The 27,303-nt window shown below is 38.1% G+C and overlaps 6 protein-coding genes across 9 annotated transcripts; 3 read left to right on the top strand and 3 right to left on the bottom strand.

The window, feature by feature from the left end:
• Positions 1-43: 43 nt before the first annotated feature.
• LOC120009590 (serine/threonine-protein kinase/endoribonuclease IRE1b-like) lies at positions 44-4,795 on the bottom strand. 2 transcript variants are annotated; one of them, XM_038860236.1, is made up of 6 exons: positions 4,461-4,795; positions 3,960-4,197; positions 2,099-3,660; positions 1,624-1,796; positions 941-1,187; positions 44-681 (listed from the first exon to the last, which is right to left on the bottom strand). In XM_038860236.1, exons 1-6 carry the CDS (start codon positions 4,616-4,618, stop codon positions 231-233), a joined length of 2,829 nt encoding a protein of 942 aa, XP_038716164.1. In that variant the 5' UTR covers positions 4,619-4,795; the 3' UTR covers positions 44-230. The 2 variants fall into 2 exon arrangements, with proteins under 2 accessions (XP_038716164.1, XP_038716165.1); XM_038860237.1 differs by having other exon boundaries at positions 4,432-4,571.
• A 401-nt stretch (positions 4,796-5,196) lies between these two features.
• LOC120008911 (glyceraldehyde-3-phosphate dehydrogenase GAPB, chloroplastic-like) lies at positions 5,197-7,735 on the bottom strand. The gene is made up of 9 exons (XM_038859287.1): positions 7,587-7,735; positions 7,384-7,497; positions 6,984-7,145; positions 6,724-6,891; positions 6,436-6,596; positions 6,268-6,329; positions 6,118-6,167; positions 5,612-6,018; positions 5,197-5,496 (listed from the first exon to the last, which is right to left on the bottom strand). The coding sequence occupies exons 1-9, from the start codon at positions 7,683-7,685 to the stop codon at positions 5,361-5,363; spliced, it is 1,359 nt and encodes a 452-aa protein (XP_038715215.1). The 5' UTR covers positions 7,686-7,735; the 3' UTR covers positions 5,197-5,360.
• Positions 7,736-9,027: 1,292 nt separating this feature from the next.
• On the top strand, positions 9,028-14,738 carry LOC120008907 (protein S-acyltransferase 21-like). Its single transcript, XM_038859282.1, is given in 12 exon segments — positions 9,028-9,142; positions 9,283-9,376; positions 10,356-10,469; positions 10,606-10,717; positions 11,094-11,299; positions 11,636-11,704; positions 12,109-12,180; positions 12,279-12,407; positions 13,049-13,129; positions 13,225-13,431; positions 13,657-14,423; positions 14,425-14,738. Coding segments are annotated over 11 exon segments (1,929 nt in total). The 5' UTR covers positions 9,028-9,142; positions 9,283-9,331; the 3' UTR covers positions 14,552-14,738.
• On the top strand, positions 14,426-19,142 carry LOC120008910 (MLO-like protein 9). 2 transcript variants are annotated; one of them, XM_038859285.1, is made up of 16 exons: positions 14,426-14,564; positions 15,431-15,572; positions 15,831-15,888; positions 15,999-16,336; positions 16,433-16,549; positions 16,649-16,706; positions 16,811-16,899; positions 17,265-17,339; positions 17,436-17,524; positions 17,644-17,693; positions 17,785-17,825; positions 17,903-18,076; positions 18,173-18,208; positions 18,289-18,356; positions 18,484-18,544; positions 18,670-19,142. In XM_038859285.1, the coding sequence occupies exons 2-16, from the start codon at positions 15,444-15,446 to the stop codon at positions 19,006-19,008; spliced, it is 1,722 nt and encodes a 573-aa protein (XP_038715213.1). In that variant the 5' UTR covers positions 14,426-14,564; positions 15,431-15,443; the 3' UTR covers positions 19,009-19,142. The 2 variants fall into 2 exon arrangements, with proteins under 2 accessions (XP_038715213.1, XP_038715212.1); XM_038859284.1 differs by having other exon boundaries at positions 14,429-14,564; positions 15,419-15,572.
• A 397-nt stretch (positions 19,143-19,539) lies between these two features.
• Positions 19,540-23,622, bottom strand: LOC120008909 (dolichyl-diphosphooligosaccharide--protein glycosyltransferase subunit 1A). The gene is made up of 10 exons (XM_038859283.1): positions 23,462-23,622; positions 23,126-23,170; positions 22,335-22,969; positions 22,099-22,246; positions 21,844-22,020; positions 21,021-21,089; positions 20,814-20,903; positions 20,406-20,564; positions 20,096-20,320; positions 19,540-19,989 (listed from the first exon to the last, which is right to left on the bottom strand). The coding sequence occupies exons 1-10, from the start codon at positions 23,555-23,557 to the stop codon at positions 19,798-19,800; spliced, it is 1,836 nt and encodes a 611-aa protein (XP_038715211.1). The 5' UTR covers positions 23,558-23,622; the 3' UTR covers positions 19,540-19,797.
• A 171-nt stretch (positions 23,623-23,793) lies between these two features.
• On the top strand, positions 23,794-26,923 carry LOC120009039 (outer envelope pore protein 21B, chloroplastic-like). 2 transcript variants are annotated; one of them, XM_038859480.1, is made up of 6 exons: positions 23,794-24,026; positions 24,756-24,830; positions 24,926-25,078; positions 25,354-25,452; positions 26,201-26,299; positions 26,580-26,923. In XM_038859480.1, the coding sequence occupies exons 1-6, from the start codon at positions 23,934-23,936 to the stop codon at positions 26,661-26,663; spliced, it is 603 nt and encodes a 200-aa protein (XP_038715408.1). In that variant the 5' UTR covers positions 23,794-23,933; the 3' UTR covers positions 26,664-26,923. The 2 variants fall into 2 exon arrangements, with proteins under 2 accessions (XP_038715408.1, XP_038715409.1); XM_038859481.1 differs by lacking the exon at positions 25,354-25,452.
• The last annotated feature ends 380 nt before the right edge of the window (positions 26,924-27,303 follow it).

The raw sequence follows: 27,303 nt of genomic DNA on the forward strand, positions 1-27,303 counted from the left end.
TCGGCCCAGCTCTGTGAAGCATTGTCCTGTACTAGGCCCATGGTTCAGCTCTCCAAGGTCCAGTTAGTTGGATTCACTAACCGCAAGAGTTTTTTTTGCCAAGGAGCTAAAAACACTAGTATTACGTATGTATGTTACTTGAGTACATCAAATAAACATGGAAATATGGTACAATTGCTATATACAAACTTCTGTCTGTCTACTTACTTGGGGAACTGGGGAAGGTTGGATTAAGCTAGACTACTACTTGTGTATTTTTGAAGGAATGCCTCCTCTTGGCAGTAACTGTACATTACCTTATACACCTCAATCAAGAGTTTCGGAAACCGGCTTGCAAAGTAGCTGTTGAATCCTTCGGGAACTGGCCCCAATAATTCCTGTATTTCCTGAGGAAGTTCCCTGTAGTGATTTAACTTATTCCTTATGACACGTAACAAGTCGCGAACACTATCAAACTTATAGCGCCTGTAACGACCAATGTTGTTAATGAAAGCAGGCTCCATCTTTTCATCCCACTTCCCATTCAAAGCCTCTGTTGCCGTACTCTCTAATGCATTCAAGAGTTCAGATCCCTTCTCCCTGTCTTCCAGTTCTACACGATCACTACTGTCCCGGAGAAACGAAAGTCTCCACTCAGAAGTCCAAAATAAGGGGTGATGCAACACGTCCTGGGCCTTGGGCCTGCAACATATTACATATCGTAACATTGTATCAACAATACTCGTACCATCAAGCATTTTTATCACCTCGGCTTAATATATTATAAGCAGGTAGCTAATGCCGACTAGTTTACAACATTCTGTGTCATGAAAATGTTCATCAAACTCCAAGTACTATTAAGGCTTTTCAGGCCTATGCTGTTAATGTTGGCATGCCCCTTATGAAATGTGAAATGTTTTAAAAGAATTTATAAGAAACTTCTCATCTTTAAACATATTACCTAAAATCTGGGGTTGGCTCCAATAGACGAGCGAAAAGATCCACAGCTTCTGGAATATTCTCTACTGGGAATAGGTCTTTCCTGTCATTGACTATATTCACATCGCGCTCAAAACTGTCACCGTAAGGGTGTTTCCCACCAGTAATACAGAAAAAGAGAACACAGCCTAAGCTAAACAGGTCAACAGCACGTGTTTGGCGTCCTTGGAGAAGTTGTTCTGGGCTTTGCCAACCTGAACTCCCACACCCTACAATTTAACAGTAAAGAATTAAATAAATATTTAGAGTTGCAGTGTTTAACTAAATCCTGTATTACAAGGAATAAAAACAAATAGTAGGCTGGCCAAACCAGTCAATTCACACAAACATTACCAGATAAGCAAAAGCTATAAACAACACTTTGAGTCAGATGCTTGACAAGTAAAGGTGTGTGCTAAGGCCAAAAACCACAAAGTGAGACTCTCGGTGATCAACAGCCTTCTCGTTGTTTCCCTTGTTGTATATTATGTTTCTATTAACTATTAAGCAGTCAGTTTAGCAGCTGAAATCTTAGTTGTTTTGTTTTGATGCATTTTCCTTATTAGTTGTGTTAGTTTTGTAAGTTTGTGCTATGTGCTGTGATTTTAGACCGATCAATCAAATATTGACTTGATATTCCTGTAAAATTCAATTAATGGTACTTACCTGTGGAATGCTGGGTTAATGCTGACATGTCTCCAGCAAGGCGCTTGCTAATACCCATATCAGAAAGTTTCGCACGTAAAGATTTCTCTTTGATAATCAAGACATTTTGAGGCTTTAGGTCCCGATGTATAATCCCAAGTTCATGCAAATGGGCAAGTCCAGAAACAATATCCCTGTGCAAAATAACAATAATTTCAAAGAGTTTCACTTTTATTCAATAAAAAGAATATAACATTCATTTAATCCATGGTAATAGTAAATTATCCACATTAAAAATCAAGAGCATCTCCATTCAAGAAAATAAATGAGAACATCAACCAAAAGCCACGCTTTCAATTGGATCAGTAAGCACTCTAGGCTAAGCAACTAAGATCACCATTCACCAAAGGAATTCAGCACAAAGTGTTCTGATTCAGAAATAGAATATTTCAAGGACTAAAAACTAGAGAGAGAGAGAGAGAGCGCATAAACTGACCTCATGAGTTTTAACAACTGAGGTGAAGGATAACCATTTGCCTTCCACAGTTCAAAATCCTTTTGGTCTTCCACTACTGAATGTAATCCGACAGAACAACCATTTAAGTTGGAACCCTCATCCTTTGTGATTCGATTTTCAAACCATTCAGAGTATGCATAAATCAAATCATTTAAACTACAAGTGCAGCGCTCCAAAACCAGATAAACGAAATCTTGATCATACTCCACCCCATACCATCGAACGATATTTGGATGTTGATCAGAAGCAATAAGATTGTGAATCTCTTTTAATGCTACATCATGATGAGTACGCACAAGACGTTTCACAGCGACTGCACGACCATCATGAATTCCCTCAAGTACAATGGTACCATTGCTACCCTTAGCAATTTCTTTATTAAAAACTAATAATTTACCAATTCTACGTCCATATACCTGACCATCAACAAAGTCAGTGACAGTTAGCAGCAATTTCCCTTGATCTCCTTCAACATTCAGAAATCTATGGGCATCTCCAACCATATTCTCTAGTGAGATAAATTTGTCTTTTCTCTGACGACTGGAACTGCTCTTGTTGTTTACCGATTTCCTATTTTTCTTCTTCTTGGGCGTTCCAACTTGCACCTTAACTTCCTCAGCACGATTGAAGAATTTACACCATTTTCGAAATGCTAAATATTGGCAAAATATGAAGCCCATAATGGACAAAATGGTGGAAATAACATACCAAGGATGAAACTTAGTCACGATTTCAGCAAGCAAGCTTGTGGTATTATCACCAGCATCCCCATTGATCATGGGAACAGGGCTCTTAGCCTCAGAGATGCGCAAAGCGGGCACAAGCCTATCCTCGTAATTGATAACATCCAGTGGATATTTTTGAATAGGCTCTAAGGGAAGGAGGTCATGTGGAGCCGGTAGATATTTTAATTCATTACCATTATGACTACTTGGCAGTTGACCAAATTCTGGCAATTTGTCTTCATTGTTGCGAATATCAGAAGGTCCTACGGGAAGGCTCTGGTATGAGGCAGGCAGAGCACGCGCAGCACCTCCAAGATGAGTAATTGCAAGTCTATCAAACTTTAACGACCTATAATCATGTCGATGGACATTGACCCTCTCATGACAAGGCAGTGGCAAATCAATATCCCCGATGTACTCTTGAACAAGTGCACTCCCAGACTTAGGAGAGAGCAAATCAGAAGAATTATTAATCCCCCAACAACGGGTTTCAGCTTCAATTTTTGCGAATGCGACATTCCAAAGAACTCTTCCGGATCTTGAATCATGATGTTGCAGCACATAGTCTATCCTCGTAAAGTAAATCAGCTGCCTAACCGTATTCAAGCCCTCAAAACCAAACTCCAGTTTTTCAGTATCACTCATTCCAGGAACAGCATTTGAAAAGAGATCATTCAAGCTGTAAGTGTCGAGCATTCTTCCAGACTTGCAATCAACAACAAACACAGTAGATTTTTTTTGTCCCACCGTGACTCCTCCATCTTCCCATACACGTGGAGTTATTCTAATATAATCTTCAGCACTCAACGGGAGTTTCTATGATTGGAAAAAACAAAAGATTCAAGAATTGCAATCAAAATGACAAAACCATGACGTCTTAAACGTAAAGACGCAGTGGAACATAATTGGATGCCCAATCTGCAAATCTCATTGCAATCAACAATATTGACATCTTCAATTTGAAGATTACATAATTGTAAAATAATGATTGCTTTAAATTATTGATAAAAATCATATTTAAACTTATGAATGCAGAACTCAAAGCTTTAACCCAACAGATACCAAACAGGCAAATATTTTCAATATAAGCATATCAGTTTATGCCTTAAGTGTACCTTTATTACTCTACCACCTCTCTTGCTGTATTCATAGAGTTGCCAGTCATTTCCAACATCCACGTAGGAATCATATCTAAGATCAGATGGCCTATCCCATTGATCCTCGCTAAGAGAAGCCTGATAAGATGAATAAATGGGCGTGCCCATTGGGAAGGACCAGCAGATTTTCCCTGTATTATCCATCAAATACACTGTTCCATCCAAAGCAACCACGAGTGCTGTGTTTCTATATTCACTGACTCAAAACCACAAAAAAAAAAAAAAAGGTCTGGTAAGATCAGCAAATGTTCAACAAGCTTGCATAATAATGACATGATTCAATTAAAAAAAAGAACATTGGGAAAAAAAAGAAAAGAAAAGAAGGAACGCATTCAAATGTGATTCAGAACAAAACAATTCCATCATCTAGGCCAGCAAATAAGCATTCCGAAATGCATTTGAACTCGAACGAACCCAAAATCAAACTTACATGAATCAATCATTAATAACGGCACTCACACTTTCGGAGGCAAAAGAGAGTTGTATAGACTGGTAATTTTTCGATTCGCAGACGAGGGCAAGAAGGCAGGCGACACCTCTAAGCTTGATAGAGCTCCTCTGCTTATCGATGACAGCGTTACCATTAACATCAGAAGAAATATCACGGATCGCTTCATCTTCACAACTCCAATCACTGTTGAACTGCAGATTCATGAGGTTTTTGAAGGGTTTCTCTACTGGTTCCCTCTTAATTTCGATATTTAATCGAGAGATCGAAATGGATTGGCGTAATTAGGGTTTTTGTAAATTTTGGGGATGGGGATATGGGACCTCGTCGGTTTCTTCTGTTACGCACGCGGGCCATGTAAATTGGATTTACCGCGTTATCTAAAGTGGGGTTCACTACCCAATTGGTAATTTCGCATACACCTGACGAGTTTGACATGACGGATGAGATGAATTTAAACTCGGGCCGTCAAGTCCTAACGATATCAAAGTTTATCACGTCTGTCACAATAATATTGTTATCGGTGGAAATTGAACTCAGAATCAACACCATGACTTATTTTCTTCCGTCATTCAACATACTTTCATCTCTTTTTTACATGAATTCTTTTCTTCTATGTCATTGATCATATTTTCTTCTTTTTTATACGTGAATTCTTTTCCACAATGTCATTTCCTATTCTACCATAATAAATTTTTTGCACAAATTTAAATAGATGCCCAAAGCATTAGAAATTAACATAAAAAAGGACAACAAAGGTTCCAATGAATAGCAGAAGCATTGTTTAGTTCCTCTGCATCAAAGTAAGCAATTGTTGATGGCAATGAAGATTCACAAAAAACTTGGGACCTATTAAGCTTTTCATAGAAGAAGAAAAAAAATATTCAAAATGGAAAATCCAGGCAATGAAGTTAAGCTTCATAAACTTTGCACTCCTCATCAGCTGGGTTGGTCTTGCAGAAATCTTCCAATGGATCTCCGCTGCCGGGTACTGCTGCACCAAGCCACTTGTCTGCTACTAAATGTGCTAAATCAACCACCCTTTGGCTGCAATGCATAGGACAATTAACATAAATTTTCAGACAAGATCTGATGAACAATGTTATTTAACTAGACATCCTAAGCGGTCGAGGTTAGTATTACGAATGTTTAGTATTCTCACCTGTATCCCCATTCATTGTCATACCAGGCCACCACCTTGACCATATCGTCTCCCATGACCATGGTCAAGGAAGAATCGATTGTGGAAGAAACGTCAGAGCATCGAAAGTCTACTGATACTAGCGGAACATCACACACGGCCAATACGCCCTTCAATGGCCCTTCAGCTGCCTTTCTGAAGGCTGCATTGACGTCTTCAGCACTAATTCCTTTCTTCTCCACGTTCACAACGAGGTCAACCACGGATACATTGGGTGTTGGCACGCGAAGGGCAATGCCATTGAGCTTGCCCTTCAGCTGAGGCAGCACAAGGGACACGGCCTTAGCTGCGCCGGTGCTTGTTGGGACAATGTTCAATGCTGCAGCCCTAGCCCTCCTCAAGTCCCGGTGCGAAGCATCCAAAAGCCTCTGACAAACATAACATAGAAGTTTTTTGATTTTTATTAGACTGATGATCTAGAAGTGTATGCATTCACTTCACATTTAGAATTTATAAACTTCCATTACCTGGTCACCAGTGTAGGAATGAGTAGTTGTCATTGTTCCCTTCACGATTCCTGCCAAACAACATCAAAGAAAGATACAAAATTTGATCCTAATTTACATAAGATGGATAGAACATCATTCATATCCAAAATCTTGAATGCAAATACATACCAAACTCTGCATCCAGGACTTTGACGAAAGGGGCTAGACAGTTGGTAGTGCAAGAAGCATTGCTGCATAAAAAATAAAAATAAAAAGCCCAAAAATGTAACAATCAACTTAGCTTTTCAGCATTCGAAATTAATTTCCAAGTATATATATACATATGTATACACCAACCTGATGATGTTAGAAACCTCGTGGGAGTAATCGCCTTCATTAACACCAACAACATAAGTAGGAATGTCAGCACCTTTAGCGGGGGCAGTGATGATTACTTTCTTGGCACCGGCTTGAATGTGCTTCCCAGCACCAGGACCATCCACAAAAACTCCTGTTCCCTGCAAATGATTGTATTTCAAGTAGGTTTGTCCAATAATGAATTTATCAATGCATGTATAGACCAAACACGCACACTTATCTTTGATAAAATGAAAGAAATGGGACAGTTTCAATAAGGGAACTTGCCTCTATAACAATGTCTATGCCAAGATCAGCCCAAGGGAGCTTAAGTGGGTCGCGGTTAGAGACAACCTTGACGGGCTTGCCATCAACGCTGATTGTTTCATTGTCTACTATCTTCACGTCTGCCTTGAATGTTCCAAGCATGGAGTCGTATTTCAGCAAGTGTGAAGCCTGCACAATTCGATATGCTTTACTTCCCCATGATCATTGATAAATTTATGTTCTCCCAGCACAGAGAAGACGCGATTGCACATATAACTTACGTTCTTGACACCACCGCTGTCATTGACGACAATCACGTCGAGTGGTGAGTTTTCTCTGCCATGCCAGCATCGAAGGAAGTTCCGTCCAATGCGTCCAAATCCGTTGATTGCAACCTTCAATTTGGCTACTGTTTCTCCCCTAACAGGAGTTGATGCAGTAACCTATTCTCAAAAAATCATTTTCAACTTATCAGAATCAAAATTATATGACAATCTCACTTCCAAGAGCTTTAATATAATCAGGAAAGTAAAGATTCATGAGTCTATGTTCTTCAATTTGCAACTGAAGATGGGTCCTAATTACTGAATGTCATTTTGGTTTACAAGGAATTAAGCCACCCACAGAAGGCCTAATGAATAATGATAGACAAAAGAAAAGGAAAGATTAGTTTTAAAAAACCTTGGGAGCAATTTGAGAAGCCACTAAATCAAACAAGGATGTCTCTCCACCATACTTTGAGTAGGTCACAGTTGAACTTGCCCTAAGACCAGAGAACTCAGCCACCTCCAGCCTCTGCATCAAGAGAACTCCTTAAACACACACATATATACATATATCAATATATTCATCAACCGGGTAGCAGCAAATTAAGGCATATATACCTTCAAGAAGCATTGAGTAGGGAAACAGTGGGTGGGCTTGGAGGGAAGTCTGGTGGTGGCTGGGATTCTTGATGGAGCTAGAGCTGCATGTGTGGCCATGGCTGGAGCTTGAAGCTAAGAAACACTAGTTTCTTATTTTTGCATGTATAAAAACGTACATATATATATATATATATATATATATATATTTATACACATTTCAGTTATTCTGATCATTATGGTGGCTAGTGAGCTTGCTATGAACGTGTGAGTGAAAAAGGGTTCGATGGAGGATGTTAGATAAGATCATGTTATTGCCTCCCAACATCAAAAATCTGAACCACAGATCTTAATTCATTCGTCCACTCTTTTGTGGTTTCTTAAAACGACATGAGCCTTAGTCGTTTCAGCCTTTGAGGAGTCTATGCATGCATATAGACATAGTGCATGTAACATATATACGACACGCGGCAGAATGCGAAGGGAGTGGTTTATGATTTTTCTGCAATGATATGTGATTTGATCTGCTAATGAAATTAAAGTTGATAGATGGTATTTTGTTGGTCGTTTATTATTAAGGCCAAATTGAACAATGAATGAGAGTCAACATTAATAAATTGAAGGGTGTTTTTGATATTTTATTTGCAAAGAAACTTCTTAAATAGAAAAAAATATATGTAAAAGATTAGATTCCATATTGTTGGGCTTAGGCTTATCTTGACATTTTTTTATTTGAAAAGTTAGAAGTCCATGTCGTTGCCGATGCTATATCTTCTATGGATTATAGAAAGATTATTAGATTAGGCTAATCATAAAAAAGAATCTGAGTCCAGTTGAATATATGAAACAGTAGATATCATTATTTTATTAGTTTAAAGACAAACCCACTTGAGCTAAGCATATACGTAGTCCACCATCAATATGCTTTTATTAATATGGTAACATGGTTACATACATATTTCTAATAATATCTTTAAATTATATTAATTATTTCATAATAATATTTGTTTTTACCAAAAATAAGAATGAGTAATACTCCATTTTAATTATTTGACCACAAAAGGATTTAATATATTTTTTTTTTGTCTTATATGGTTATTTATTGATTTTGAGTGTTCAACATATATCTCAATTTCATTGTTACCCCTATCAAAAAAAAATACCATAAATATCACTATTTAGAACAATGTAGGCAATCAAAAATGATGCATTGATTTTCACAAAAAAGTGTGATTTAACATAAACATCAAGATTCAAAAATCAAGACTTACCAAACAAAGCCCTCTTTTGCAACTGAAAAATATTTTACCGGAGTTTCAAAAATTATGTGATTTTTCGGGGACGTTTAACGAAAAAGGAAAAGATTAAGCTTTCAAGCCGGCGCTAAACAGTGTTAAATAACACTGAATTATCGGTCCAAAGTCTAACTGCAGTGCAGTCCTTAATTTTCTTTTATTTTTATTATAAAAACATTTCTTCAACTTCTCTCCTTCCTTCTTCTCTCCCAGAGCCGCCTTTTGATCCATGGAACTCCAACTCCAACTCAACGAGTCCTCAAAGTGAAAACTGAGTTTATGGTTAGTGTAAACACGTGGTTTTGGAATCTGGTTCGACGTTGTACCTGGTTTTCTCGGTGAACGTAGGACCGGTGTTGAACACGAAATGGTGCTGTGATTTTTTGGGTTTTTGCCGGAAATGGTTGTGTTTTACTTTTCAGGGAGCAGGTGGTTTTGATTCACTTTGGTTTGGACTAAGTTTGCTCGACTATGGCGCGGCGTCATGGATGGCAACTACCTTTCCACACATTCCAGGTTGCCTTGATTTTTTCATTTTTTCCCTCGTTTTCTTTTGTATATATCCACTACATTCTGTTCAATCTATTGTTTTGAAATGTAGATTGTATTATTGGCTATTGACTTGCAACGTGGGTATGGCAATTGCTGCCTTAAAAGCATTTATAGTTTACACTTTTCTATTTATGGATTGATGGGTTTTCCATTCCTTCCGACATTTCTTTAACATTTTAGTTCTTTTGGTTTGATCAAATTTGAGATTTTTGTTCATGCGATCTTATATGTGCATATTTTGTGTGTGGGGTGGGTTGACTTCTGATTTCTTGTCTCAGTAAATATTTCAAACGCACTACTGTATTTGCCTCATTCATCGCTCAAGAGTCGGCCATCCGCGATAAACCTTTATTTTTTCCTCTCTTTTTCTTCCTTTTGCAAAGTTTTTCTCTTTAGATGTCCGAGATCTCAAGGACAAAAGAGAGCCAAGTAACAGGAAATAGAAAAAAAAATTTTCATTTTTGTGCTGTATGTTTTTTTTCTCTCTCTTCATGGACTTAAGGAAGCTGAAAGCTTACCCTCAACAACTAAGCCCTCAGTTTTAGTTAGGCTCAAATGAGCAGGAGGTTTTTACTTTTTGGGTGTGTATGTGTTTGCAATGTAGCAGACACCTTGAATTCTGACCAAGTCATTTTCATATGTCTAGTGTCATTATTATTTACCGACCAATCTCCAGATGATGTGTTCGTTTTAAGAATTTGGGGATAACCTTCAATATTTATGAAATATAAAAGCAGTCAGATTACAAGGCAGCACTCCCTTAAGCATATATGAATGTTGTAGAAAACTTTGGCATTGGGAATGGCATTGAGAAGTTTATATTCATATCCCCATATAGGTATAGCAGATTATTGTTTCTGTAGTTTGGAAATGAATGAGATAATATCCTCCCATCTATCTGTTTTTGGCAATCAATATCTGATCCATATTTTCATGCTGACAGATTGTGGCTATAACAGTCTTTTTCGTGCTATCTGTTGCATACTATGCCTTCTTCGCTCCCTTTCTTGGGGAGGACATTTATGAATACGTTGCTGTTGGTGTTTATTCTATCTTGGTAAGCATGCCTTCACTTTTCTAGAAAATTTCTAATGGCTCGTCGAAGTTAGCTTCCCAGCAGTCTCCGGTTGTTTCTATGTATTAGTTGTTTACTTCCTTTCACATTATCTGAATGCTTACCTTTTGATTCTCAGGCATTCTCTGTATTTATTCTTTATGTAAGATGCACAGCTATTGATCCTGCTGATGCTGGGATACCGCTTGAAGTTGACAAGGCTTCATCCTACAAATCTCACAATAACACAGGTCTGTCAGGTCCTTTCCAGTTGGTTGTCTGTTTGAAAGGTTTTCAAGGTTGGGTTCTATCATTGGGAGGATGCTGTTAGGTTTATTTTTTATGGAATAGGTGGCGCGGTACCCATGAAGAATAAATGGTTGCAATTCCCTTCTTGAGCCTCTCGAATCAAATAATACGAGGACCTGTCTAGTATTGAAGGAATAGAATCACTTTTAAGGTGTCTGATTTCCTAGATATCTAATGTCAAAGGCAGACAGAGAGGCATTTATTTACATGTTCTACCAAAAAGACAGTGAAACTCATTACTCATTTATTGCATGTGACAGCATATTGTACATGCCATCTTCCTTTGATTTCTTACAGAAACGTGATTGTGTTGATCAGGAAATGAATCTTTCGTTGAAGAACCTAGCAAGATAAGATTAAAGAATGGAGGAAAATCTCGAATGCATGGCTCAAGTTGGTGTTCAAAACTTGGCGGTTTCTTTTGTTGTTTTCTTGTAAGAGAAGATTGCCGCAGTGATGAAAATCTTCTACAGAACCAATACCGAGAAGGAGAGGCTCTGTTTTGCACTTTGTGCAATGCTGAGGTATAGGAGACCCTGTACCTAATTCCCAATCTCGATCGTCTCAAAAACTCAAGTAATTAAAAAGAAATCCACCAGTGAGGGAAGGGTCATTCATTCACATGTTTTTGAAGTTGGTTTTATATTTTCCCACAAAACATCAAAAAAGAAAGAAAGAAAAGAAGATGAAGTACCAACAAAATGAAACAAAAGATGCAACTTTGCTTTCTAAGAGCTTGAGAGGTCTTGATACCTTTTCTAACATGGTACCTGTATCTGAAGCTTTATCGAGTTAATGCAGCACCTGGAGAAACTTCTGTTTCATGTACTTGACTTATGATGTTGATTGTCTATTTTCAGGTACGGAAGTTCAGTAAACATTGCAGAAGTTGCAACAAATGTGTTGATGGATTTGATCATCACTGTCGGGTAAGATTAATTGCTCATCTTTGTGCCATCTAGCTTCATTGAGTCTTAGTTATTTGAATGTTAAACCTATTTGAGGAGCAGCACTTGTTCAAGTGGTCAAGCGCCTCACCACCAAGGCAGGGGTTTGAATCCTCGTTCCCATGAACAATGCAAAATAAAGAAGCTTAAAACTATTTGCTGAAGTGTCGAGATAGTATCTTGTGCTGAAATAATTGCAATTTTTTCGCAGTTATTGTAATTTCCCTTGATTATACATTGACCCAATATTCTGCTTGTGCTCATCTTCGATATATTCTCTTTACTGTTAGTAAGTAATCCCTTGTCATGTTTTGGGAAGATACTTCTCCTGCTATTCTTTATCCATTTGTTGGGCTTGAATGAATATGGTATTATTTGTTGTGCAGTGGTTGAATAATTGTGTTGGGAGGAAAAATTATTTCAGTTTCCTGTGCCTAATGGCAGCCAGCCTTCTTTGGGTATTTATTTTGTTTACAATAATAGTCTGAACTTCTTGTTTCCCTTGGTCTCTGGCAGTTTATTAATATGTTTATTCTCACTTGTTTCTGTGATGCAGCTTACCGTTGAATGTGGTGTGGGTATTGCTGTCTTTGTTCGATGCTTTGTGGACAGAAGCAGTACAGAGCATAAGATAACTGAGAGGCTCGGAGTTGGATTTTCTCGTCCCCCCTTTGCGACTGTGGTGGTAGATCTCTTGATTTCCTTTCATTCTTTTTTATTTTTATAGATAATATCCTGCTTCTTTTGTATCTACAATCTCTCTCCAGCGGGCTATGTAGATGGTAAAATTTTAGAATGATTGTGTTGCAGTTTGTGAAACTTAGTGCCATTTGTCTGCATTGTTGGTTCTGTGATAATTTTTGGCCAAATTGGCATATATGATCAGGCTTATTTGCCTTATCAGTTTGGGAGGTTTGAAAAATCCTTATTTCTGACTGCTATCAGTTAATAAAAGGCAAGGGATCCAGAGAAGAGATGACTCTGAAATTCATGGCAAATTTGAAATATTGCTTCTGATTGATGATTGATCGTATGCTGGGACTAGCTTTGATTTTTTATATGATCCTTTGTGGCTCAATCGTTTTGATGCATACTGTTACTCTCATATGTTATGGTGACATCATGATACCATTTCATCCGTTCATTGATTCTGTCACTTGAAAACATTTTAAAAACTTTGTGCATTGCCCATTTATATAGTTTCAATGTGTCTGTTGCAACAGTGAGATCAAGTTTCTCCCATGTTACTTCCATCATCAAAATGCCTTTCCGTGTTTTAACATACATTAATATATTACAAAATGTTAACTATGTAAAGCATTGCAGGGGCTATGCACAGCTCTTTCGCTTATGGCTACCGTGCCTCTAGGAGAATTATTCTTTTTCCATATGATTCTCCTCCGGAAGGTGTGCTTCTTTAAACAACCTACAGCTACATTCTCCTTCTTCTGAAGCTATCTTTTTAACATGCAAATAGCGAATGTTCCTGCTTATGGTTGCAGGGTATCACAACATATGAATATGTCGTTGCTATGAGAACACAAAGCGAACCTCCTGGACCATCTGTAGATGGAGGTGATCAGCAGACTCTGCCATCTTCACCAACAAGTTCAGCAGTGACTGCCATAAGCGGCAGAAGTTCTCTTGGAACGAGCTTGCAATATAAAGGTGCTTGGTGTACTCCTCCACGAATTTTCATGGACCACCAGGTACCTCTCTTTTATAACCAAGCTTGTTAAATATAGGCCTTTTGGGTCTCAGATAGATCTTAAGTTATGATTACTATCTTCGCTCTTACTGAAAATAGATTTGTGGTCCGTCTGGCAAACAAATATTGTTCATGTAGTATTTTGTTTTCTGTTTATTTTTCAGGCAATATCCTACTCTTAATCACTGGTGTGCGGATTAACTGTTTACAGGTCTTGTATGAGCAGGATGAAATCATTCCGCATTTGGAGCCAGGGCGCTTACCATCTACTGTTGATCCGGATGCAATACCAGCTGACAGGGGGAAAAAGATACCCCCAAAACCTGTTCGAATCAGTGCTTGGAAACTTGCAAAACTTGATTCTAATGAGGCAGTGAAAGCAGCTGCTAAGGCTAGAGCATCGTCTTCAGTGCTTCGTCCTGTAAGTTCCCGATACCATCCATATGATACTGATCAGCTATCCAGCAGCAACGCAAGTGGAAGAAGCAGTCCAATAAGTACTGATCAAGGGTTTCACAACAAAAATACGAAAGCCGGGACATCAAGGTTATCTGCTTCCAAGAGTTCATATCCACCTAGTCGTGCTAGCATGGAAGACATCGAGACATGCGATCACAGTCTTAGTAACTTCAGCAGCCCTCAACTTTCCAACCTCACTCCTTCTCCATTGCAGCAACAAACATCAAACATAGATCACTTCAACCCTATGTATCAAACCTCAGCTGATCAGTCTCCTTGGTCGGAGAAACAAAATGAGGGACATGAATATGCTGCTCAGGCGAATGTAACGAGAATTCCTATGAGGAAAAACTCGGGGGCCGCTGCAGAAAACTTGAGCACTTCAGTTTATTGGGATCAAGAAGCCGGGCGCTTCGTCTCTTCATCTTCAGGAGTTGTTGGCTCTTCTTCCCAAGCCCCTGGAACAGAACTATTGTTCACTGGTCAATCCATATTTTTTGGAGGCCCTCTTGTCAATGAACATCAGAACCGAGGGGCAAGATCGAAATGGAAATGCAATGTCAAGTCATTACCAGCAGCAGGGAAGATCTCATAGGGGTGGCCAGCTCCCTGTGTTTGTTCCAAGTGATGTTCAGCAAAACCAGTCTCATAGGGGGAACTGAATTGTTTTTCCAGGTTCACAGTGAAGAAATTCCCTTTCTATTTGCATTTGATTTTCTCCACCCCATGTCGTTAATGCACATTACTGTTTGTGATTCATACTTGTTAGGACAGTTTTTTTTTATAATTTTAGGAAGAATTGAAATTCATGAGCAATAGAAATCAACATCCCCATAGTTTCTGATTCAATATTGTGAAATTACTACCTTTCATGCATAATTCTTCGTCTCTAGTAGTGCAAGTGTGGTGTGATGTGACACCTCTCAAACCGTTGGATGAGAATCATACACCCTAAGAATTGTAGAATCTAGGAATTGCAGAACGCCCAGATCCCGATAATTAGTGGTGATTACATGCCTTTGCACTGCAGGCTAGGATGGTGTTGATTGGTTTTTTGGATCAATATCAATGTGTAATGTGGGCCTAAAACACATTGATCATTATCGTGGGCCAAAGATGCGTGATTTTTTGGGGTGGATGCGGCTAGGCCCATTTAATATGTTGAACTGGAACTTGGCCTGAGCTTGGACTTGAGGGATTTTCCAGCCCAAATATTGTCTTGAAGGGCAAACCCGAGATTGCATGCTAGGAGTAGGAGAGAATGTTGAGCAATGACCGCCTGTTCTTCCCCTCCGTACGTTCCCGGTTCATTACCGTTAACAATTGGCTATCAAACCGGTCCACACCATTCCTTTCCTTGAAAGCTCTCAAAACTTTTTACAATGTTGATGGAATTTCATCCGCAATCCTCTGCAACAAAATCTATCAAAATATTATGTTTTCATACAAGACATTCTTGATTCTCCCCTTTAGTTTTTGATTAATCTGTTTTGGAGAAGAAGAAAGTTTTAATTTTTTTTCTTTTTAAGGAGCTTGAATAGAGAGCTTTGAGAAATGGCAGGAGGTGCCACCCCTGGAGCAAGAGAGCTCGATCAGACGCCGACATGGGCTGTCTCTGCAGTTTGTGCAGGAATCATTGTGATCTCTATCATCCTAGAGAAAGTTCTTCATCTTATTGGGGAGGTAAGATATATATAAACTTTCCTCTTTTTCTTTTCTTTTCTTCTTCTTCTACCTGCCCAAGGAATACTGTATGTAGTTAATTGAACCATGGACCCCCTTTTCAGATCTATTTTATTTGTAACTATCATATTCTAGAGAAAATTAAGGTTTTCTTGTTTGATTGCTATGTGCATTGAGGATTTAACAAAGTTTAAATAGGTTTGTTTGTTCCAACTTCTAAGCCTCTAATCAATCATCTTGAATTTGTTCCAACTTCAGTTCTTTCAAGAAAGGAAGAAAAAAGCTCTCTTTGAAGCTCTTGAGAAAGTTAAAAATGGTAATTAATTGCTACTGGTTTCTCTCCTTTTTTTTTCGTCCTTCCAGTTTTTATTGTTTCTGTGCTTCCATTATTGAATGGTCTCTATTTTTCTGATCATTGCTTTGCAGAGCTTATGGTTTTAGGGTTCATATCCCTTCTTCTGACATTCGGACAAAACTACATTTCCAAATTCTGCGTTCCTGCAAGATTTGCAGATACTATGTTGCCGTGCCCTGTGGGAGGAAATGAGCATTATATGAAAACACATGGTCTGGCCACCGATCCAGGTCATCAACCTTCCAGTACTGCAGTCCATGAACCGGGAGCCTCCCACCAACTGCCTGCTACTAAAGTGCATGAACCTGGCAATGTATCTTCTGGGGGCAAAGAGGAACATCATCGTAGGCTTTTATGGTTCGAACGTAGATTTTTGGCTGGTGGTGCTCCATCTGTGGGCTGCAAGGAGGTCAGGTTCTCGAGTTGTCTCTTGATCCTATACTCTGATAGTGCTTTGTGAATGGTCAACCTTCTATTAATGTGTTGGTAATTTGTTGTCCTATAGGGGTACTTGCCGCTTATTTCAGTGAACGGATTGCATCAGTTGCACATTTTCATATTCTTTTTGGCCGTGTTTCATGTGATATACAGTTGCATAACAATGGCTCTTGGAAAACTAAAGGTGGGTAGGGTATGCCTTTTTGGGTTACTACTTGTCCATGATAATTATAACTACAATTTTTGAAATTTTACCATAACCGATGACTTTTTTAATATGCAGATTCGTGGATGGAAGGACTGGGAAAAAGAGACCGTTAGAGACCATGAAATGATGAATGGTAAACTTTGGATAAATATAATTTTTACAAGTTCTTTTTGAGCCTAATTATTGTTTGATTCTAAATTTTCACACTCGTTGAACTGGGTTTTGCTAATTATGCAGATACTGCAAGATTCAGGCTTACTCATGAGACTTCATTTGTAAAAGGTCACAACAGTTTCTGGACGAAAACACCGTTGCTGTTTTATATTGTAAGAAACATGCTTTTACTTCTCTAGTTTTCATTTATTTTCTCGATTAAATTAGTGTTGTCAAAAGAGCTTTTTCTGAGAATGTGCGAAATACTTAATATAACCGGACTACAAATTACTTGGTCTAAATAATTACTCGTTTTAGGTTGAGCTAGATTTAAAGTTCTTTAAACTAAGACTTAATGTCTGGAGACTCTGAACCAGGTTGACAAACGAATTATTACAAGAAAATATTTTATATCTACTCATGCAGTAGGCTTCCAAATTAGATGCCACTTTTCTGGAAGAACACTCCTTATTTATTATGTTTTTCAGTTTGATTTATAAACTTTTTTCCCTTACATTTTAATGGAAATTCAATATAGGTATGCTTCTTTCGGCAATTCTCCAGGTCTGTTCGAAGGGCTGATTATTTAACAATGCGACATGGATTCATTTCTGTGAGTAACTTAATAATCTGCTAAAGCTTTCGACTTTGTGTTTATGCTTCTTTTTTATACATTTTGTGTTCAAATTTATCAATTGATTGGTATTAGGTTCACTTGGCACCTGGAAGTAAGTTTGATTTCCAAAAATATATTAAGAGGTCATTGGAAGACGATTTCAAAGTTGTCGTTGGAATCAAGTAAGTATTGCTTGCAATTTGTTCATTAGAAAACTATTTTTTCCTTTCCTGGAAAATTTTATGTGAAGATAAGACAAGTTTCTGGTGTTCTTCAAACTAACATCTTTTAATGCCTGTAGTCCACTATTATGGGCATCTGTGGTCTTATTTCTGCTCGTTAACGTTGATGGTTAGTCCTTTTTATTCTTCTCTTTTCATATTACAGTCAGAATTATGGTTTCTGAATTCTGGTTCTAACTTTTGGCGTTTATTCTTTTCAGGGTGGCAGGCAATGCTCTGGATATCGATACTTCCTCTAGTGGTAAGAAATAGTTTGCCAACATTTCTGCCAATAATCTTGGAATATAAGAGAATTATTAACCATTGGATTGGCTGAAGGTAACTTTAGCAGTTGGGACAAAGCTCCAAGCTATTATAGCACAAATGGCACTTGAAATCCAAGAAAAACATGCTGTCATCCAAGGCATACCTCTCGTTCAAGTCTCTGACCGAAATTTTTGGTTCAGTTGGCCTCCATTAGTCCTTTATCTCATCCACTTTGTCCTCTTTCAGGTGCTTCAACAACTTCTTGTGTATCTGGCAACAAGTTGCTCTTTAGTTTCTCTTCCTTTTTCTCATTGCCAGTTTGGTTTTGCTTTATGTTTACAGAATGCATTCGAGATAACATATTTCTTTTGGATATGGGTAATAGTCCACTCCTCTGGTTCGCCTTGTATTCTTCCATACACGTAGTATTGGATTTTCTAACGTTTCTCTTGGTGCAGTATGAGTTTGGATTGAAATCCTGCTTTCACTCCAATTTCAGTTTTGTGATTGTTAGAGTTTGTCTAGGGTAAGTAGTTTAATTGATGAGATTGCAGTTAGAAATTTCTCATCAGTTTTGTCAATGAGCAGATTCTCTTTCAGGTTCTCTCATAACCATAACAAACAAGTACTGATGGAACTTCTTGATTGATCAGGATTGGAGCTCAATTTCTATGCAGCTACAGCACACTTCCTCTATATGCCCTTGTCACTCAGGTACATTCATACTTGATTCTCATTTTTCGCATATCTTGTTAAGCAAATGATCATCTAACTAATATTTTTCCTGCCGGCCTGCTAATAATATTCTTGATGATTCTGTGTCACTGTGTGTGTTACAGATGGGATCAACCATGAAGAGGTCAGTTTTTGATGAACAAACATCTAAGGCCTTAAAGCAATGGCATCAAAAGGCTGTGAAGAAAAAGACTGAAGAAGGTGCAGAAATGCGCACTAGGGTTCTTGGTGGAAGCCCTGGCGACTCACCGATGAATTCTCCATCGAATCATAGGCATCCAAATTCAGTTAATATTGGTCTTGAACTGTCTGATATTGATGCACATACAACATCACCTCATCGGACAGCAAACATTGTTGCTAGTGTGGATCATCTTCATGGGGATCAACAGCGCCAGCGCAATGATAACAATGGATTCTCAGACCTATTAACTGGACCTTGATTCATTTAGTATCACAATTTTTTTTTTATAGTTTCATACTTTGGTGAAGCACAAGGTCAAATGATCTGTGTTGTAATATATTATTGGGCTAGCTTTTCTTATAGTTTTATAGGGATTTAAAGATTGACTGATAATTTTGTTGGTAGTTTTGACTGTATACCCAAGTCATCACTTCCTTCTTAGCATAGTTTACGTAGACACATGCAACACACTCACGTATACACAAATATGCTATCCTCGGGATTCCAACCTTGCAGTGTGAGCATAAATACACGAATAATTAGCCAGTTAGCACTGGCATGTCACGGTTAGTTTATGTATACATGTTAATTGGAGTCTCACATGGGTTACTAAGTATCAAGAATGAAAGCTTGGTAAACATGAAGAGACTTGTAACTCACAGCAAATTTCTCGTTTGGCGCAGTTGCCATTTGCCAATTAATGCTTCTTTGTCCCTTGTTTCTCTCTCTCCGCTCTAATGGTTCGCACAACAAAGCAAACCAAGAGGCATTTGCAATAACAGTTGGCACAAACAACATAATCCCAATCCTGGTTCTTGTTGCAAAAAGAAGATTGTGAAGTTCGTGTTACAAGAAGACCTTGGCTACAAATATAGTGCAGCAAGTGCCAACTTATATAAATGGTTCAACTTCTGGTTCACCACTGCATATAAATTCTAGCACTACCAGCAACTTATCCCATCTTGATCGTTTCCTAGATAACAACAAAATTTTGATGTTGTGAAGCTGCTCTAACAGTCTAAAATATAGCACTATTACAAGTTCTCTTTTATATTTCATCGATGAACTCGAGAATATCCTCAAGCTCTTGCCTCAAGGCTGCAATTTTCTGCTGCTGGGCAGCAACTCGGTTTTCAATGTCCCGTCCTCCAGACTTCTTCTCGTAGCCATCCACCACAGCGGAGTGTTTTGTCATTAACCTCTCTTGCAATTCTCTCTCCTTTGCCACCAGCTCCTCCACCTACATAGACAACCAGTATAAACTAATCAGAATCATATCTGATAGATAACACATGTTGGAGAGCATACAAATCATTTGGACAACAAATGACACCAGGCAAGCAAACCTTGGGCAGTAGCTGAGAAGCAGCTGGAGAAGATTGCAAAAATGCCATCAAAGGCTTCAACTCTTTTGATAGCTCTTTCAATGAAGCATCAGCTGTTTTACGAGCAGCTTTACAAGCTTGGACATCACCCGTTCTTGAAAGATTCCGCAGTGATGATTCTAGCTTTTCATGCAGTGTTAGGCATCGATAGATAATACTGTCTACTTGCTGGACCGCTGCTTGCACCTTAATAATGCAAAGCAAAAAAATTATTCAAATCACACAAGACAGCTGCTATAAACACAAATACAAAACATGAGAACCTACACACCTCATCCCATTGCAATTTTGCCACATATGAGGCAGAAGATTTGGAGATTGACATGTCAGCATGCACATAGACGATGCAAGCAACAAATAGAAGGAAAAATCCAGAAATAAGCATCAATGGCTCCCTAAGCATTGAAAGTGTGTTGAAACCATAGTAAACCTGTGAACAAAATAGTAAATTTGAAATATGGATATTAGAACTTTCCTTTCTTTTATGAGACGAAGAAAAATAGAAAATCAACCAATTGATAACAACATTGCTTCAGTCCCAATACTGCCACCCCCAAGACAACTCTCAATAAGTTAGAAAAATTGATACCTATAGATAATAATGCACTCTACAAAAACCTCTACTCACATGCTATCACTTCACTGACTAAATCCAACTATTAAGAGGCGATAAGAATACCTGGAAATACTGATTATGTTCTGGCACAACATTGGTCTTTTCCAGCACAACCACTGGTCTGCCGACAATATCCAAGTGGGACAATTTGGCCTGCGTTAAACCATGATGACAGCTACTAGAACTCTTGAATTTTAACATATAGATGGAAAACTATAAATAAACACTAAATGGATGAAAGAAAATATGAAATCAATAGACTCATAATACCTCCTCCGACTGTTTTACTGGAAATGGTGAAGAAACAGCAATATCCCTTGAACCCTCGGGCAAAACAACCTGTAATTCAACAATATCAAGTCAAAAATACAGGGAAACAGCTTGAAGACCACCATCTTTGATTGATAATAATGATACTTATGCGTCTGTATATAATTATAAACATAATGTTACAAATCAAAGAAGCCTATCACTAACATTTGACATAAAAAGATGGTTAAAAGGAATTTGAAATAAATTCTATACTTAAGCACATGGGATGAGTTAGCCCTAAACGGCCACATCATGTTGTTCAATGACTTTTTTCCGGAGATAATAAAACCTGGTGGGGATCTAAGTTCAGATATAGTTCCTAGTCCAGATTTAACTCACAATGAGATCATGCTATGCAGTAGATAAAACCAAATCTTAAACCTGCAATCCCAGTCCTGCCAGGAAAAAAATATTTACATATTTAGATTCTAACAATGCTAAAATTCCAACAAATTTGACTTCAGAATTAAAATTCCAACATATTTTCATTCAAGTCTTTATGAAAAACAGCTTCTTTAATGCACTCCTGTGATTCTGTCAATGCAATCTAAACTGCCTGAGCTCAATAAAATGATATACTGGACATTGGTTCTATGGTTCTTAGCCAAGATTAGGTTGATGATGTAATTATCATGTTAGTGTCATTACTAATATCTGCATACCCAACTTGCATTCCGTAACTCAACATAAAAAGGTTTCTGCTCAATTCATAGATCCATGGAATTATTAGAACAAGATAAACTCAATTTGATTTGTAGATGCTAGATTATATGGTACTAACCTTCACAACAAGATGATCAATGACCAACTCAACCATAGGGCTACCAAAAGAGATATTAAGAAAACGTTTTCCTTCTGACTCAAACAAAAAGTCCCGAAGTGGCAGACCATATCCAATTGTAAAAGCAGTTTTCCAACCACCGAACATGGGATACCTAGGCTCAATTAATAATTCAGTCTGCAATTGAAAGAGGATACTCAAGTCAACATCAGGAATAGTAATTTAAAAATCAACTCCATGTAGAGATAAAACCACCTCTTTAAAATCACCCCAGAGGTGAGAAGTTGATATATTTCCAATTTCATCCCTGTAGTAAACAGAATGGGCCCTGGGTGGCAATTTCGCAACAAGTTGCTTAATCGCCGATGCACCTTGGATTTGGAGTCTCGCCTGGTAATCAAGCCTGCAGCATCAAGGAGAAGAGTCAGAATCCAACGTTCAACTAGCATAGCAGTTTCAACAAAAACACATAAAAGCATGTATAAACTAACCTGGAAAATTCACCCTTGCTTTGAGCACCTGCATGGATGAGGTTGTAGTGCTCTGTGACCTGCACATTCCCCCAATGGGAAATTTCTATTTCGCGCATCAATTCCTTGGCAACAGCAAATGGTTGATTGCATGTAAAATGAACCATTATAGGGGAGTATGAGTAAGGAGGGAGATTCTCATAAGGACCATATTTGATCTCTGAGCCATGGATCTTTGTGTTATCCAGTTTTGTATAGAATTCAATCCTAGTATCAGGCAGTTTAACTATAAGAGATTGGACCTTGACCACATAAGGAGACAGATAGTGTGCACTCTCCTGGAACAAACCCAGCTGGACCTCAGCCTGAGTGATCTTCTCAGGAAATGGTTGCAATGCTTGGGAAAATACAGCCAACACATCCAAAGTCAAGCTATCCCCTTTGACCAGTTCCTTCTGCAATGAAACTGAATAAAAATTCAAGCCTTGAGGCTTTCCTTCTGGATTGGCAACTTCAACAGGGAGAGTAGCAGCAGAGGTTTTTGCTTTCCCTTTGCCCCCATGAAGTGTTGCCGTCAAATATGCTAAGTTTTTTGCTTGCCGTTCAGGAAAGGCCACCAAAACCTCCGAAACCGGGTTAGAATCTGGATTCTCCACCTAAATATCGCACAATAGGAACAAAAAGATCGCCATTAAACCATAAGAATCGAAGACAATCAATTCAGAGTTTCTATAACAAACACCAAAAGTTGAAGTAACATAATACGCAATAAAAAGGGAAGTAAAAGAAGAAGGGAGGCTTTAAACAGTCACCTTCAGAGTCGAAGTAATGCGTACAATTTGTGATGTCAAATCAATCTGCAATAACCGATAGTGAATAATCAGTAACCTCAGCACAAAAGAAAGTCTACTTAGGATACATTCGACATAGCAACCAAACTAGATCAGAAACCAATAGAACCCCCAAGTCATCAGATTACTTTCTTAAATCTTACTCTGATTTCACGATTTCAACTCTGGCACTAGCTGATCAAGGAGACACCGACCACAACCGATTAAAAACACTCCAGAATGATCGGAATACACAAAAATATAAAAAAAAAATTACCGATAAACGAACAGAAATGGAGGGTGCGAGAAGAGACTTACACGTCGATCGACCTTGGAGAGGATCAGATCGGAAAGTGCAGTGGACGTAAGCAGAGCGACTGTGAAGAGAAGTAAACTGAACTGGAGAAACCCCATTGACGTCGGCTCGTCTCAGGCAGCCTTAGTTCAGCTGTGTCTTTCGACTCTTTCGATCGAAGTGCATTTGAGGATTATGGATATCCGAGACTGCTAGACTAGAGCCCATATGAATAATGGGCCGCCCAATATCAGGCCGAAGTCGTGAACTAAAAGTTCGATAAAAGAAGAGTCCTTTAAACGGCCCAACTTTAAATTGCACATTTTGATTTGCTTTGCAGATACTACACTCCAAGTATCCAACGGGCAACAGCATAAAGATGCGGACTCCCCCTCCACCGTTCTTCAACTTCGCCAGGGTTTATATAGCGGTTGGATTGGGAGCGTTTGATTTTCAGTTTGGTGTTGATTTGAGGAATTTGAATAGAGAAGGCAAATGGAAACTTCTCTGAGGTACGGAGGAGACGACAAAGCCCTGAGAATCCATGCTAAGCAGAAAATACTTATCGATTCCAAAACCCACCTCCAGGTACCACAGTTTATTTCTGAATTACATGTTTCTCGTCATTTTGATGCTCAAGTTTATTTGTGTCTGTGTTCTTTTTGTGAAAAGTAAGGCGAAGTTGAACTGGGTCTTTAGCGTTATTGTTGAAGGTTATGATTGTTATATAAACTGGAAATTTCGAATCCATATTGGGCTGCTTGAAGTTTGGATTTGTGGGGAAACTTTAAGAAATTCTGAGATTTGGGAGATTGCTAATGGGGTTTTGTTCTCTGCATTACTGCATAGGATTTGAGGCTGTACTGGTGCCTTAAATGTGATATGGAGAATAATGTGGATCGTTTTGTATCTACATTACTGCAAATAGGGTGTTATTGAAGGCTGTTTTCTTTTCCTTGAGACAGACTGCATCTGTGTTGCGCTATAAGGGATAACCGGATAAGTCAAAGCTCTCTTGTAAAATGTGCAGTGTGATTTTTGATATGGTATTCAGTTTGCTTGTGTGGATTTGGACAAGATAGAATAGTGACTGGAAAGTTTTAATGTTACATTTTTGTGAACTCAGGCAATCATCTTTTTCTGCTTTTGCTGACTGAAAAAGGCTGATTGCATCATGGTTTGGGACAAAGGCCTTGATGATATTGATTAGAAACTTTTTGTGTTTATTGAGTTGAAGTGATGAGAAATGTCTGCACTGATGTTAGTTTCAAACTCAACAATTAATCTTCGTAAGTTTCTTTTCTATGCTCTATTTAGCTTCATGGAGAGCTAGATACAAAAATTGGAGAAGCCACTTATCTCTGTGCGATGATAGAACACTTCTATCCAGAGGTATACCTATTCCCTACTTTCTGACTCAAAATTAATTTCGATGGAAATTGGTATCTCTTTTCACTATTTTTGATGTTATCGACTATCAAATGTAGGCTTCAGCAAACGTTGGTGTAGGGGTGAAATATGGTAAACGTGAGAAGCTCCAGTACAGTGTTCATGGAAAAACATCATATCCTGTTACTAGTGATGGTTTGCTAAGATTTGTCGTCAAAGGGCAGTGTGATGTCAACAAAGAATTCGGAGAGGTTAGTGCTTTTGATTTACCCTTTTTGAGAAAATACTTCTAACCCGTTTCTGTTGAAATCTGAATTGGGTCTACTGTTGTTGGGGAAGTTCTAGGTCTGTTTGATGAACAGAATAGCTTTTGTTACATCTCTCCAATATTTTTCAAAGCTGTAATTTTAGATAATGTAGATTTTTCCACCATGTTTGATTCCAACTTAAGACTATAGTCAAACTTAGATCCTAAAATGTTGTTTTAGCTTCTCTATGCTGATAATATTTCTGAGTAATGTGACAGCGTAAATCTAAAGTAGGTGCTGGGTTTACTTGGAGCATATTGAATTTTCAGAAAGACCAAGATCTAAGGCTTAAAATTGGCTATGAAGCATTTGACAAGGTGATTCTCTCCTTTTAAAATAGTCAAAAGTTTATAATTACGTGTACCTGTTTGACATCTTCATAGTCCTTTGTCTATTCGTATTCTGTTTATTCATTGTTCTCTTTTTTTTGGGGGGGATGGAGGTGTTGTTGCCTGAAGAATGACTTTCTACTTATAGTGTTGTTGGTTCATTAATCGTTATGCTTGACGAAATGTAACAACTAAAATGTGTGAACCACTTTTTGAAATGCTGCTTCCATATAATGTCTGGGATTTTTAATTTCACGGGGTGATTACAGCAGCTAATGCAGCCCTGCAATTCACGCTTTCAGTTAGACGTACGCATGGGTGTGCTTGTGATGTGAGAGAGAGGCCTGTGGATTTGTGCTCAAGTTTCAGTTCTCTTGATCTTTAGCATATTATCTATTCATTTGGGGTAATTTTGGGGCCAAGTGCTCCTAGTAATTACCCGTGCAATTTTTTGAAAAGTGGATGTCATGTAGTAAGTTCTTCTCACGTCAATTCCAATAGCCACCTTGCTTGGATTAGATGACACCTTTTGGCTAACCATAATCCCTTAAATGTAGATTGTTACATCTCTCCAATAATTTTGAAGCTGTAATTTTAGATAATGTAGTTTTTTTTTTCCTCCATGTTTTATTCCAACTTAAGACTATAGTTTAACTTTAGTCAAACTTAGATCCTAAAATGTTGTTTTAGCTTCTATGTGCTGATAATATTTTCGAGTAATGTGGCATTGTGGCAGAGGAAGTCTAAAGGAGGTCCTGAGTTTACTTGGAGCATATTTAATTTTCAGAAAGACCAAGATGTCAGGCTTAAAATTGGCTATGAAGTATTTGACAAGGTAGATTCTCCCCTTTTTAGCATATTATCTATTGGTTTGGGATAATTTTGGGGCCAAGTGCTCCTAGTAATTACCCTTGCAATTTTTTTGGAAAGTGGATGTCATGTTGTGAGTTCTTCTCATTGTCAATTCCCATAGCCACCTTGCTTGGATTAGATTCATTGCACCTCTTAGCGAACCATAATCCCGTACTTGTTTTTGAATGTTCTACTTTTTAAGTTGCCTCTACTAAACTTTCTTTTGCTACGTGACTGAAATTTTAAATTTTCTCTTTTCACAGGTTCCATATATGCAGATAAGGGAAAATAATTGGACTCTCAATGGCGACATGAATGGCAGATGGAATTTAAGATACAATCTCTAGAAACTTGAGCTTTATATAACCATTTTTTATGTGAAGTGTTTAAAATTAAAACATATATCATGTTTATTCCGAGTCCAATACACAACTGTTTAACGGATGCTGATTAGGAAGACGGCATATTTTTCTAGAACCTCAAATCAAGTGCTAAGTAGGCAGTGGTATTATGATATGTGGGCTGGTGTAATGATTGGATGACTCTATGACTACTGAGTTAAGTTTGTTATTACAAGTACAGGAACAAATGGTTTGATGGCAAAAAATTTCCATCGACTCCAGACTAAGTAAATCATTGAGAAAGGGACACAAGAAAACTATCTATCACTAGTCACTACATTGCTTATGTGTTTGAGGATGTGATTGAAATTGAAGCCCATCGAATGCCAGTGTGGGTTAGGCTTGGCTTTCCTCCACCTCCACAATGGTTCTACTGTGTATAGTTGCATAATTTGATTGATTTAGTTGATGGTAGAAAAGTATCACTAATTCACTATGGTTATTGGCATATGGAAAACGAGTTTATTAGAAGAATATTGAAACTTGAAAAGAGTTAGTGGGAAAGAATAGGACAGCTTCACTTGAGAAATATCTAGTCTGGTTAAATATCTAGTCTGGTTTTGGGTGACGAGGAGTGCCATTAGGT

The sequence above is a fragment of the Tripterygium wilfordii genome, chromosome 11 (genome assembly GCF_013401445.1).
Source record: "Tripterygium wilfordii isolate XIE 37 chromosome 11, ASM1340144v1, whole genome shotgun sequence".
Taxonomy (NCBI): domain Eukaryota; kingdom Viridiplantae; phylum Streptophyta; class Magnoliopsida; order Celastrales; family Celastraceae; genus Tripterygium; species Tripterygium wilfordii.

What these genes read in the sequence shown, in the direction of transcription:
- LOC120009590 (XM_038860236.1), bottom strand. Translation starts at nt 4,618, where the DNA reads ATGAAGCGATCCGTGATATTTCTTCTGATGTTAATGGTAACGCTGTCA. An exon ending in TCTCTTTTGCCTCCGAAAGT is followed by an intron (nt 4,198 to 4,460) that starts GTGAGTGCCGTT and finishes GTTTTGAGTCAG; the next exon opens with TGAATATAGAAACACAGCAC. An exon ending in CAGTTGTTAAAACTCATGAG is followed by an intron (nt 1,797 to 2,098) that starts GTCAGTTTATGC and finishes TATTTTGCACAG; the next exon opens with GGATATTGTTTCTGGACTTG.
- LOC120008911 (XM_038859287.1), bottom strand. Translation starts at nt 7,685, where the DNA reads ATGGCCACACATGCAGCTCTAGCTCCATCAAGAATCCCAGCCACCACC. An exon ending in GAGGTTTCTAACATCATCAG is followed by an intron (nt 6,330 to 6,435) that starts GTTGGTGTATAC and finishes TTTTTTATGCAG; the next exon opens with CAATGCTTCTTGCACTACCA. An exon ending in GACAATGAATGGGGATACAG is followed by an intron (nt 5,497 to 5,611) that starts GTGAGAATACTA and finishes TATGCATTGCAG; the next exon opens with CCAAAGGGTGGTTGATTTAG.
- LOC120008910 (XM_038859285.1), top strand. Translation starts at nt 15,444, where the DNA reads ATGGCAGGAGGTGCCACCCCTGGAGCAAGAGAGCTCGATCAGACGCCG. An exon ending in TGCGACATGGATTCATTTCT is followed by an intron (nt 17,340 to 17,435) that starts GTGAGTAACTTA and finishes GATTGGTATTAG; the next exon opens with GTTCACTTGGCACCTGGAAG. An exon ending in AAAGTTGTCGTTGGAATCAA is followed by an intron (nt 17,525 to 17,643) that starts GTAAGTATTGCT and finishes TAATGCCTGTAG; the next exon opens with TCCACTATTATGGGCATCTG.
- LOC120008909 (XM_038859283.1), bottom strand. Translation starts at nt 23,557, where the DNA reads ATGGGGTTTCTCCAGTTCAGTTTACTTCTCTTCACAGTCGCTCTGCTT. An exon ending in GCATTACTTCGACTCTGAAG is followed by an intron (nt 22,970 to 23,125) that starts GTGACTGTTTAA and finishes TGCGATATTTAG; the next exon opens with GTGGAGAATCCAGATTCTAA. An exon ending in CAGTAAAACAGTCGGAGGAG is followed by an intron (nt 20,904 to 21,020) that starts GTATTATGAGTC and finishes GGTTTAACGCAG; the next exon opens with GCCAAATTGTCCCACTTGGA.
- LOC120009039 (XM_038859480.1), top strand. Translation starts at nt 23,934, where the DNA reads ATGGAAACTTCTCTGAGGTACGGAGGAGACGACAAAGCCCTGAGAATC. An exon ending in TCAACAAAGAATTCGGAGAG is followed by an intron (nt 25,079 to 25,353) that starts GTTAGTGCTTTT and finishes GTAATGTGACAG; the next exon opens with CGTAAATCTAAAGTAGGTGC. An exon ending in GCTATGAAGCATTTGACAAG is followed by an intron (nt 25,453 to 26,200) that starts GTGATTCTCTCC and finishes GCATTGTGGCAG; the next exon opens with AGGAAGTCTAAAGGAGGTCC.